Source organism: Panthera uncia, assembly GCF_023721935.1.
Source record: "Panthera uncia isolate 11264 chromosome C1 unlocalized genomic scaffold, Puncia_PCG_1.0 HiC_scaffold_4, whole genome shotgun sequence".
Lineage (NCBI taxonomy): Eukaryota > Metazoa > Chordata > Mammalia > Carnivora > Felidae > Panthera > Panthera uncia.
Window position 1 is genome coordinate 55,555,177 of NW_026057585.1, and position 13,533 is coordinate 55,568,709.

Consider the following 13,533-nt stretch of genomic DNA (forward strand, 5'->3'; position numbering starts at 1 on the left):
TTCTTTCTTTCTTTCTTTCTTTCTTTCTTTCTTTCTTTCTTTCTTTCTTAAAGTAATGCTGGTTAAAATATATAAAGTCAAGGTAAGAAGGAATCTCTACCAAGGAAAATTTCTATAATTTGGCCATTGTTTTAAATTATAAAATTCTGGGGCTTGCTTTAAAGAAGAATATACCTTTGTGAAACATTTTTTTTTTTCTGCAAAGTACACAAACATTAAAGATCATTCTACACCATTCTTTTCTTTGTTGTCACAGTCCAGTGCTAAAGCCAATTTGTAAAAGAATACTGTGGGTTTAATGCCTAATCCCTTTCCTTCTGGTACCGGTTATCCAGAGACAACAGGGTCTTGCAAAATGCTTCGTTTTGATTTGGGCTTTGTGACCTCGAGGGGATCAAGAACCCTGGAATCATTATCTGGTTGTGCTCTTCCAGTTTTACTTTTTTAAAGGTCCCCTAGTGCAACAGAATTTATAATCCAGCACCCCCACCCCTCCCTGTGCCATAGGACTGCATTCATTTTTACAACCTCACACCTAGATATCAATGTCACAGGCAACGCCAGTAGCCTGGATTTTGAGGCCTTTGGGGGAAAAGCGAAGGGACTGAGATGTAATATCTGCTGTGGGCATGGGGACTGGAACTGGTGTCGCCAGTGTCAACATTTTGCCAAACAAGCCAAAACAGGTGCCCTTTCCCCTGGTCAAGAGCTGTCCTTAATCTCCTGAGAACATGCTGTGTTCATCATGCATCTTTCTCTATGCTTTGCTCATGTCTTTACCCCACCCAGACCCCATTCCTTTTCCTTCCCATCTTGCCAACCCTAACCAACATTTATCACTGAACTCAAGTCTGTCTTTTTGAATAAAGCTTTAACTATTTTTAGCCTATGCCACACTGTGTGTGTGTGTGTGTGTGTGTGTGTGTGTATAGATGTTTGTTTGTTTGTTTGTTTCTGCTGTATGTGCATTTGCTCTCTCTTCCCAATGAGACTGAAAGTCTGATGGGGCTGAACACACTTCTCTAATATCTTCTACCAGCAAACACACATTGCAAGTGCCTCTAGGCTCAAAATCAAGGTGTGTAACTAGGGAGAGCCACCAATCAAATTACCTGGTAGAGGACGTGCTGGGTAAAGACCTCCTCATCGCTCCTGGACTCATGCTGTAGTATGAAGAACTTTCCAAATCTGAGAGAGAAAAATTTGGGCCAGTTCCTGCAGCTATTGGTGCTAGGAAAAAAAAAAAGTTATGTTCTGTGAATAAATGATCAATGAGGACACATATCATTGTTGCATTTAACACATTTTATTTCTAAATTTCTTTGATAAGCTTATCCAAAATCATCAGTAATGAACTCTGACCTCCAATTATTGTTGACAACAAAAATCACCTATAACAGAAGGACTCTGTTTTATATTTTACCTTTTATCTTTTCTCTTTTTGTAATAATGGCAAACTGTCACCAAGACTGCAACATTCCTGGATGCTTTTAACAAAAACGCCTCCATGTTTTGCTTTGAAACTTTTCTTGGATGACCAGCAAGAACATTCTCTGGACTTTCCTAATTTTGGCTGATCTTGATAGCTTTCACTCATCAGCATTTTGGAATTAGTCCAGAACCACAAACTCAACTTTCTGGGTTTCCCATTGTCAATTTCCTGTGATGAAAAATGTGTGATTTCTCCTTACTCTGAATTGCCATGGCACCTACATATGCCATTACTTTAGTTGTCCCACTTTCTCCCTGGAGGCAGTGTCCTCTAACCATGGTTCCTGGGCTGCAGTTCTTAACAAAGTTTTACTGGAAGATGGTCACACCCATTTATTTACATATTGTCTCTGCTTCTGCACTGTGATAGCAGAGACAAGCAGCCACAACAGACACCATATGGCTCACAAACCAGAAAATATTTATGTAGAAGTTGCTGAGGTCTGATTTAAGGGATTGGTAAGGATAATTTTGACTATATGTGATTTTCAGAGCTGATCCTTAGGTGAGATGTGATTCTCTGTATTTTTTATGGTCTGGAGCCTCCAGACCACCTTGTTTACAATAGCAGCTTAAATAAATATTTTTGAATGAATAAATAACATCTATCAATCTTCTAAAACAACTCTGTGCACAGCTAGTGGTACAACTATATTAGTACAAATATTCTCTTCTTTTGAAAGATTATGCAAAAGTGGGAGACACAGATTCATGTATTACTGTATTAAGACATTGGTTTGAGAGTTAAGCCCAGGTAAGTGGATATATAAATAAATTAAACAGAGGCTAATATCCATAAGAAGAAGGGATAATTAGAAATATCATGAACCAAGGACTTTCATTGCCAAGAATGGTGCAGGGTAAGGAAGGCGCTTAGATGAAAGACATATCCCCACCCTGAAACAACTCTAGAGGGAAGGCTGGCAGGTTAATTTCAATACAGTGTGATAAGTCTTTTGCTCGAGTTATTCCTAAATTTATATGGCCACACAGAAGTGGGTATCCAACCCAGCTGGGGAATAAGAAGTTCCAGGGGCAAAAAAGGCCTCAGAAAACATGATGCCTGGGAAGATGTTAAAAGGATAAGTGGGGCTCACCCAACTGAGAGGGATAGAGGCATGTTAGGTAGGGGGAGCAGCATTTATAAAGGTAAGAGAACATAAAATGAATACTGGTTTTCTGATAACTTGGTGTGATAAAGTTCATAATCCATGGGAAAAAGAGGGGAAGGTTAAGGTCAGTTTCTGAAGGCCCTGGTAGGGTTCTTTAAGGACAGTGGATGTGAGTCCAGCACGTTCCCTAGTTTATAAGCTATCAAAGCGCTTTATCACACTCTACTAATTGGGGGCCATTGGGGCTATATTGCCAGCATCTAATATAATCCCTGACACCACGAGGCAGTCAGTAAGCATTGGTCAACTGGAACTGGTTGCCAGTTAAAGGAGAACAAGCAGAATGTGAGAATGCATCATCAGACTTGCCTTTATAACCTAGAAACATCATCCTGTGGTGAGGGTAGGCATGGGGGACAGGGCGGCAGTTGAAGAATATAATCAGTAAAACCATAGAGGCCAGCGGAGTCATTTAAAAACGACAAGGTGGGGATGGGTCTAAACTCAAGGGATGAGAAGGAGGAGCCTAGTGTAAGTTATTTAGGAATTAGAATCAGGAAAATGTGCTAACTTCTTCAGTGTAGTAATAACGGAAAAGGGGGAGTATGGGACGGTTCCCAGGATTACTACTTGGGCAACTGGGTGAAATGTAGTACCATAAGAGAACTATGTAATCAAGGAAAGGGGGGAAGGGATACAATAATATCTAAGAATAAACACTGAGTTGTTGGGTTAATAGCAATGGCTAGACCTTAATCACAACTATATTAAAACAGTCACTGCTAAGAAATAGAAAGCTCTAAAATTCACATATACTTTTCTGAAATTCAAACATATCTCTTAATGACAGGCTGTAATGGAGGAAAGGCCTTTAGTTCAAAGACGAATGGTTAGACTTGACAATAAGTGTAAACAGAGTTCCAATGAATAATTTTGCTAGCCATTCCCCAATTTGCCTTTATACTAAATTTATCTGCATAGTTTCCCCTTTTATTCCATAATATTTTATGTATGAAATAGGCTCTGGGGGTGGGGAGGAGACTACTCAAATACATCACCGCTCACCTCTCTTAGCAGCCTGACATATAACAGGTACTTATTAATGTTTGTGCCTCCGTGGAGCTTAAAGATCCACACATCTCATTAACTAAAGAAGAGAGATGCAGCTGATCAGTGTCGAGGGTATGGATTTAGATTTTTCTTTCAAAGCCTTGGGATGGGGCTCAGGCATCCGCCGAATGCAGCAGGTGCATCATGCCTGAGCACCGGCCACAGTGCGCAAGCCTCACTCCCAGGCTCGGAAGGAAAGATAAAGCAAGATGTGAGTGAGAGACCTGGCTGGACTGAGAGAAGTCTGGGGCCCTCTGCCCAGCGGCGCTTACACTTAACATTTTATTTACCACATTCTACTCTGGAAAAAGGTCCTCTGCCTAGATTATCTTTTCAAAATGTCAAGGGAGCCAGAATAGGCGAAGAATGGAAGATACAGTGTAAATATAGTGCGCACACCTCTCAGAGAGACTTAAAAAAAAAAAAAATAACGAACCCACAGAAATGTTCCTTCACTTGCCCATATATTGACTTCCTGTTAAAGCACTTAGCACAGTGTGTGTGATCTAGCAAACGGCATCAGGTGGACTGGCAGCGTTATGACGCTTCTCGAAGTGTCTACTGCAGTTATGGTGTGTAACTTCAGGGCCTGGAAAACTGGCTATGAGCGCCTGAAAAGTTTTATGACATCATTAGATTTCTGAAATGAGAATGGGTTTCACAACCTGGGTTACATCGTCCTAATAAAGCACCAACCCAAACTCTGCGTTCTTCAGAACAGTCAGGTGAGGAAACATCCCCCGGGAGTGTCTGGGTACATATGTCTCACATGAAGGTCAGCCGATTGGAATGCGATCAGATTCAGTGGTACGGTGACAGTTAAAGAGAAAGCCTCAGACCTGTGGGGAGGGGTTACCATTAAGTGTCCCTGCAGTGAGTTGGGTATTCTCAGTGCCTCTCAACTGGAGAATAGGAAGAGCCTTAGAGAGGTAACTAGGAGAGGTGGGCTTTCAGCCGGCTTTCCTGAGTACCTGGGGACCATTTTTCTTATACCTCACTCAATCCACAAATCAACCTTTTTTAGAGGACAGTACCTTTTCTACGAGAGAAAAACTAAGCCCTGAAATGAGGTTAACTTGTTTGTCATGGATCACAGAGAGGCAAGAAAGAGGGAGGTCCAAGATTAAAATTCTAGAATGTCTCACTGCGACACCCATTGCTTTTCCTGTCATACTACCCTGCCACTCATTTACAATATTTGCCTTAAACTTGAGATGATAAAAAGGTATACAGTGTCTCTGTCTCACAAGGTTTACAACAGAGCGGAATGACGAAACAATACTTGAACAAATTCAAGGCTGAATGTGATAAATCTCATAGGAGAAATGCAAAGGATGTGTTAGGAAAATTCAAAGGCATGATGGATCATATTGGCTCGCGGGATCAAAAAAAGATTCAATTTCAAGAAGGGTTAGACACTTACACTTAGGCTTCAAGGATGGCAGGATTTGAAGAGGCAGAGGAGAGAGTTTCTAGGCAAATGACAGAGTATGTGCGTAAGTTTGGAGGCAGGAAGTACAGTTAGTGACCTGTGGGATCCATGACTGTTTCTGAGTAGGGAAATGATCATTGTTGAATTGAGAAACATTATACAGAATGCACAAAAGGGGACTAAGGGGGGAAACCCGTTGGAAAGTTGATGCAGGAGTTGTGGCAAGAGGGAATGGAGGCCTAAACCATGTTGCCAAGAAAGAAAACAGAATTTTCACAATGGATGTTTGTCACCTTGGTAAACAGGTACAAAAGATCAGTGTCCAGATGTGCACTGTGAAAGGGCATACACAAGCATATGGATCATACCATTCTAACAAATATAAAATATCAATAAGATGTATGTAACACAATGCACTTCTTAGCTAATAATAGGAATAAGTCCTTTTTGCAAATTGGGGAACTAAAAGTTGTCAAGGGTTAAATGACTTGAACAATGTCTGCCTAGGATGTCATGCTGGGCTTCTGAAGCCAAAGACTAACAGCCTGCTGATATGTCACAGAGATTATGTAGCCACTGCCAATCAAGGGTGGGGATGATAAGGAAGGACTGGACCAACCACAACACTTTCTGTCTGTTCCATATAGTGTGAAACCTGATTTTGTTCCACTTGTACTCGACCCTAGGCTCTATCATTCTTTTTTTTTTTTTTTTTAATTTTTTTTTCAACGTTTTTTATTTATTTTTGGGACAGAGAGAGACAGAGCATGAACGGGGGAGGGGCAGAGAGAGAGGGAGACACAGGATCGGAAACAGGCTCCAGGCTCCAAGCCATCAGCCCAGAGCCTGACGCGGGGCTCGAACTCACGGACCGCGAGATCGTGACCTGGCTGAAGTCGGACGCTTAACCGACTGCGCCACCCAGGCGCCCCTAGGCTCTATCATTCTTAAATGATCTCATACATGACATTTTTTCCCCAGCCAGATTGAGTGCATTTTGAGGACCAGACATCCTAGGCCATAGAAAAAGTGCTGGTCTCGGCCTGGGTGAGACTGTCTAGAGTTTCAGCCTTGCCAACAACCACCCGTGTAGCTGAAGTCATTTAAACTTTTGGACCTCACAACTCTCATAATAATTATGTTAGAAATGCAAACTCACCAGCACTGCCATGGCCATAACCAGCACAATAACAAAGCCTAATGTTTATTAAGCATCGTTTACGGGCCAGATGCCGGTCTGGGCCCTTTAAGCACATCATCTCATTTAAACTCACAGCGCTCCTGGGAAAGAACTGAAGCACAAAGAGGTGAAGTAACGTTCCCTGGTCGTGAAGTCAGAGGGTCCTACCAGAGGACCTTTAATCCTACAGCTCCAATAGCCTTTTCCGTGTTCGTAAACAGCTCTGCAGAGTCTTGTACGACAATCAATACAACACAACAGATGATGAGCAATAAATATGTCCTGAATTAAGGGGAATCAGCAGTCACCCTCTCCATTTGCCCTCTGCGCCCCCCAACTTTACACAATGCAAAACGAAACTCAGAAATCCATAAATCTACACAGGAGCGTGAGGACTGGTTCCTCGACTTTCTTAAGTAGCGCTGCAATGACTCACACCCGAAGTTTTTGTGGATTTTGTTTCATAGAGGAGTTTTTCTCAAAAGATTAACTTTTGGGAATCGTCTCATCGGATGTCATTTCTAAGCCCTTTGTCCCTTCCCCCCCCACCCCCTTCTTTCCTGTCACGAGTAGAATGCAGTCTTTGTGTCATTTTTTAATAAATGGTTTGCTATTAAGGAATCATTATAGTAATGTGGGCTATTGGAAGAAAGGGGTTACTTTAGTAGCCAACCCTCTTAATGACCTGCTCTTCTGTACACATTAGTAGTTGGATAAGGTTGTGGTTATTGAACTTCTGCCATCCACCAGAGACAATCTGCTCGGGCTTGCGTTGTTGGAAAAGAGAGGGTGATGGAAAAAAGAAATTCTATCCAAAATTTCAAGCTACTCTGCCTGGGGGATGACCGTACACTGAGTTTACAACTTGTTCAGCAGGAATCCATGGGGAGCATTAACTGAGTGACTAGTGTGGCCAGCCTATTGCTAATGGCCCATAGTCTCTGAGATGCTGCCTCTTATGGGATTCGACAAATTTCATGGAGCACTTTTCATGTGTCAGGCGCTGTTCCAGATGCTTGAGATCCATCATTGGACAAGATATATAAGGCCCCCTGCCCTTGTGGGGTTTACATTTTAGAGATGGACGATCATAGCTGCCCCTTCCTCGAAACTCCATGGCAACTAAGGAATATGGACGCATGGCTGATAGGTAACCCTCAAAAAAGACTACCAGGATATAGTACTCCATTTTCAATGTATTAAATAAGTAGGAAAAAAATAAGAGAGGTGTATTTCTCTCCAGATTGTGTAATCTTATGTACTCACTGGGACTTTGGGAACTTGTCTATTAAGGCTTGGGGGTAAAAACCATTCCAACAACAAGCACACAGTTCTAGAGGCCCAGCACAATTTAGTGTTGTTTTGCATTCTAGTGGCAAAGATCTCATAAGACAGTCCATGTCACTGGCACAAAAGGAGTGAACATGGGAAAATGCTTGGTCTTCTTTCTATCAAAGGCACAGTTGTAAAATACACAATGCTATGCACACTCAAGCAAATCTGGAATCATCGTTAAAGGGAATTAACTTGGAAAGTAATTTATGGCAAGAAAATTCAACTCCTTTGTTATCTTCCTTTTACTGTAATATGCTTCCTGAACACTGCCTATGAGAGAAGGCTTTTAGAAAGAAAAAAAAAAAACACATAAGTATAGTAAAATTAACTCATTTTATCAATTTGTGCTGTTGGCCAGAGTTTCCTGACTGTGGCTATGAGGGGCTGTAAAACTGATGAATTTGCATGGAAAAAGAAACCAGTGTAAGTAATTTGTGTAAGAGGTAACACGGACATACACGGCTATAATTCAGACACCCTGCAGATAGCAGACCGCCGCAGTGTGAGCAGTTATGGGTTAGAAAAATGACCACACTGCAGTCAGTCTGACTTGAATGGAAATCAATCATAAAGGTACGTTCTCTGCAGCTTCTACGCCACAGTCTTCAGCAACTCCTCTGCCAAGCAGATTTCTGGTCTGTAAACCGCGTGCTGATCTCCTTTTCCTACACTGCCTTTCTAAAAGGTCTGACCAAGGCAGGCTAGGAGTATAGTTTTCCAAAATGGAACATAAAAGAAAGGCACTGGACCAAAACAAGGATTTCCCTCTATGTGGAAATGAGCTTCCCTGCTATTATGAGATTTAAGCAAGGCTTTTTATGAAACGTAGTATTAGGTGCCAAAAGCGAGCAGAATGTTTTAACCCCGTCAACGGCATCTGCGGATGCAGACAGAGCACCGTTTTCACACATCCACATTTGTGGACACAAGTTAAGAAATATGTGGGTTTGTGGTGCCAGAAGGGGGAGGAAGAGGTGAACAGAGAAATTTTTATTTCAGAAAAAATGTTTCCTTCCCATTAAAACAAGAACAATTCTCTGATACCCTCTTCCTCCCTGCTCTGAATCTTGCAGATGGTTTATCTTTGATGATTGTGAATTCAGTTTGTGAGTTAGTGTATTCAGTCACTTTATTGCCACGAAGGAAGCTTAGTCTTGGATTTCAAGAAACTTAGGTTATCTACTTTATAAATGAGGGAACTATTTCTACTCATTTCTGTATTCTCCTCAGCACACAGCATGAGATGCTTCATATATCACACATGCAACAAATGTTTGCTGAATTGAATGAAAATGATATGAGCTTATTAATAAAAAACAGCTAAGAACTAATATTTATTGATCGTTTATCATGTGCCAGGCTGATGTGCTATGTGTTTTTACCTGAATTATTATCTCACTTCAGCCTTGCAGTGTCCCCACAGAACATGTATTTGTTTATTCTCATTTACAAATGAGAAAATTAGCTGTAAGGTTAAGTAACGTGTTCAAGATCACACAGCTAGGTCAGTGAGCCTTAAATATCTCCAGATATCAGCCCAAAGAAACAGAAGTGAAACTTAACATTTCTACTCTGTCTTTCCTTCATCATCAGTAACTAGAGAGATAGATTCAACAAGATTTATATAGAAAAAAAGATCACGTATCAATTAAGTGGGAAACTTCTATCTCATCATCTTCCTTCTTTGCATTTCCAGGGCTTTCCAGCTGGGAGTATTGGCCAGGGCTTCCCGGGATGGAGGGCCTGACACTGGTCGGGCAGAGCAATCCACAGTGGGGTTGGCAATGCTGACTGAGCTCCTGCATTAGTGGCTTCTGCCTTTGGGACTGAAATCGATTTTCTGCATTTTAGAGTATCATCTCATCTTAGCTTTTGGTTGAGGTCAAATGTGGTACCCGTTTAGTATCTGATACAGCCTCAGCCATGGGATTAAGTCTTCCCTGACAGGGGACGGATGTGATGGCCTAAGACGCCTTTCCACCACCGTGATCTATAACCAGGGAAGGGCTTCTAAACATAAGCCCCTTTACCAAGAGTGCACGGGGACTGTCTGACCATTAGCTGTTAGGAAACCAAACTGTATCAACGGTCTCATCCCAACAACCTACAAATCCAGCTGTCTATACTAATAATTCTCAATATTTTCACTAAGAACTATTTTGTCCCCCTCCTCCATCCACTGGAAGATCCTGGGTGTTAATAGGTACTCCTATCAATCACAGACTGCATTAACTCAGTTCCCCTGTCAGACTTAACACGTGGCTCTGCTGAGCGTGGGCTGTAGTGATCTCATCCTGGACGTGCCGATGGTGTCACCAACAAGAGTCTTTCTAATCAGCAGGTGTTAGCTAGGGAAATATATGCCAGCCAAAATCTCAATAATATTTGTGGTCTTATTGTGCTGGTAATGTAGAATTTCTGTCAGGCTTTTGAAAATCTCAAAAATACCTTTTAGTTTTCCAATGTTACCTATTGGATAGGAATATCTGCTCTTAAAAAAAATTGAGGCTTATGAGTTCATATGGAAAAGTTCATGAAAAAAATCACATTGTGGTAATGACCTCAGGATGCCCCTGTTCCTCACAGGGAATTTTTATGTCCGTAATATATAAGAAAGCAAAATTCAAATACTATAGAATTGAGTACTATTTAAAAAAAAAACTGATTACAAATAACCAAGGTGTGGCTAGTGACTTAAAAAGTTGTTAACGTGTCAGTGTTAGATTGAGAATTTTAAAACATCTTGCTACCCATTAGGATACCCTGGAAGAGAAATTTCCAGAATAACGCAGAAGTATAGGTTGGGCTGAAAAGTTGAGGAATAAGAATTTTCTGGCTTCCTAAAGCAGATGAATTAGATCTCGTATCGGCATGCTCTTATTCCATCAGAATTAGTAATTTGGAAAGGGTCACGGGAATGGTCCTTCTAATAAATGGACTTTTAGAACTTGAATCTAAAATCAGTCCTTTGTAATTTATACATGCACACAGAGCACATACAGACACACACACACACACACACACACACACACACACACACACGTTTTTAATAAATTTGCTGATAGTGTGATCCCCTAAAGGATCAGCTCTGAACACACACAGTAAAAGACCAGGGACAGAGGCTTCGTTCAATAATAACCATTGTAGTCACCACTGTTGAGCATCTAGGATATGCTAGACACCTGACATTCTCTCACTTAATCCTGAAAACACTCCTGAGAGGTGTTACTGCATTCAGATGCAGGCCTAGAACACAGCTGGTATAGAATGGATTTGCTGACTGAATAAATGATTGCTGACTAGGAGGAGAACATAGCTGAGAGAGGGGGATCAGTAATGCCCAAAGTCATATAGTGGTAAATGGCAGGGTCAGATCCTCACTTCTATATCCTGGGCCATGATACCACGCTGCCATCTTAAATATGGATTTTATATAATGTATTACATCTAGAGAGCATAACCCATGAATTAGCTAGAAAAGATCAGAAATAGACGAACATATGATCAGAGATCACTATAACAAATTCATACATATGTCAAGGTGTTACATGTTTTGGGGCACCTGGGTGGCTCAGTTGGTTAAGCTCCTGACTTCAGCTCAGGTCATGATTTCCCAGTTTGTAAGTTCAGGACCCGCACTGGGCTCGCTGCTGTCAGCACAGAGCCTGGAGCCTGCTTCAGATTCTGTTCCTCCTTCTCTCTCTGCCCCTCCCCAACTCACACTCTGTCTCTCTGTCTCTGTCTCTCTCTCTCTCTCAAAAATAAATAAACAATAAAAAAATTTTTTTTAAATGTTAAAAAAAAAGTGTTAATGTATTTTGCTTCTCTCTGAGTCAAATGTTTAAAATGAGAATGCTCACAGTCTGGTCACTTTAGCAAGAGCTTCAGCTAAGAACCAAAAACATAGGGTCCCTAAGATCCTGCCATGAGAACTCTCTAACAGCTTTAACCAGGAAGGTTGTAGGGATAGGAGTGTCACAGAAAAAACTGGACTTTCAAGCATAGCATTGTCTAATGGATGTGCTGATGTCATAAGCCTCTTGTAACCATAGTTTTTTTTTTATGTTTATTTATCTATTTTGAGAGAGAAAGAGAGAGCAGGGGAGGGGCAGAGAGAGTGAGAGAGAGAATCCCAAGCAGGCTCTGTACTGCCAACGCAGAGCCCAATGCAGGGCTCCAACTCACAAACCGTGAGATCACGACCTGAGCCGAAATCGAGTCAGACACTTAACCGACTGAGCCACACAGGCGCCCCCTAACCAGTTTCAAAATCAGTGAAATGGTGGGCATAATGCCACTGACAGGGCCACATCGAACACAAGGTATCTTGTACATTTCAATTTGTGGTAAGGGGGACACCTCTCACTTTGTGTGGCTCTTTCTCTGCTCGATGAGAACAGAATGGGAAAAATCACATGTGGCCCCCCCTACTGTGAGCTGGGATTCGAAAGAAAGAGTTTGATGAAAATTCCTATTACTGCCAGTTTAGTCCATTGGCCGCTGGCTTTGCTGTCCAAATAGTCACCCCAAATATGTCAAGAAAATTAAGAGAAAAAAATTATACAACAAAACTGAACTAATTCGATTTCAGTATTTATTTTGAAAATGTATTGAATTAGAGTAGAGGAAACCTGCTAAATGAAGCCAGCCAGACTGATATTTTCCTTCCTAACAGTATGGTAATATTTATTATTTTGTATCTCCGTGAGGGGCTGATTAAAACTAGAAAACATTTGCAATGTCATAATATATTCAGAATAAGGTGGCTTAGGGAAGCAAAATGAAAACATATACAGGGCCAGTCAGTATTTTCTATTCCACAACTTAACAGACTTTCCTTAAAAACTGCATTTTAGCGACAGGCATTATGATTTTTTCAAGGGTCGCCCATCCTTTCGTCTGCGGCACACCATACCTTCAATGTGGAAGAGGTGCCATTGACTTCTACAGATAGAAAATGTGTGATGTTCATTTTAAAATTACTAGTAGAGCCTGCTATTGACCATCTAATTATGCCGAGTTCCATTTATAAACATAGCTAACCACTAAGTTTATGGAGACTTTTTGTGCCGCTTTAATAGGATATTGATCGAGAGCATAGTTTGAGTGGACTGCCATTGAATTGTGTAATGGCAAACAAAAGGCAAGGTCACAGCCACTGTTCATGCTAGGGCTGAAGTCTATTTTTTATTATAATCTTTTTGTTTCTTCCTTTAATGCTTACACCCAAATGGCTTCTTTGGAAAGAAGGGCTTGCTTAAGAATATGAATTTTAAAATTAATGCCCATGCAATGATCATAGCCAATAGGCCACTTGTTCAGAAAAGAAAGTTTCAACTCTCTTCTCCTCTACCAAGGATCTAAAATCTTGCAACTGCTTAAATGGCACCCCCCAAGGCCTGGACGTCTGGAATCCCTCATCCTATACCGATTTCCTCACGAGTCCTTCTTTGCAAGAACATTTTGTAATTTCCAAGTTTGGGCTTGTTCATATCAAAGAGCTGCATTTTCATACGGCACCTTGGAGCTGAGTTAATTCTGCCGTACGAGTTCCATCGTGTCAGGTTAGCATACCGCCAGTTGTTCTTACTGCATTGCTCGCCAGAAAATCCGTGCCTATGGATATGGGTTCTCAGAGACACACAAAGGACCTAGAGACTTCAAAAGGAAGTTGAAAAGGGAACTGCACCTCGGATCCGAGTGATGATTCTCGTGTGAGAATACAGAAAGAGTGCACATGCAGAAGGCAGCAAACAGCCACTAGGGTGCTACCTCATGCCAGGCTGAGGCATATGCCTGGCTCCGTTCACTCCCCCTCTCCATTGACAAACAAGTTGGGAGTCCTGTAGCCACCCAGCAGCCGGGCTTTGTGG

The 13,533-nt window shown here is 41.5% G+C and overlaps 1 protein-coding gene across 7 annotated transcripts in view; it reads right to left on the reverse strand.

The window, feature by feature from the left end:
- The window catches only part of NFIA (nuclear factor I A), a 373,386-nt gene that overhangs the window by 107,029 nt on the left and 252,824 nt on the right, over nt 1-13,533 (reverse strand). For all 7 annotated transcript variants that reach the window (XM_049618572.1, XM_049618571.1, XM_049618569.1 and 4 more), the window contains exon 5: nt 1,113-1,230. In XM_049618572.1, coding sequence (XP_049474529.1) covers nt 1,113-1,230 — 118 coding nt within the window. The remainder of the gene's footprint in view (nt 1-1,112; nt 1,231-13,533) is intronic.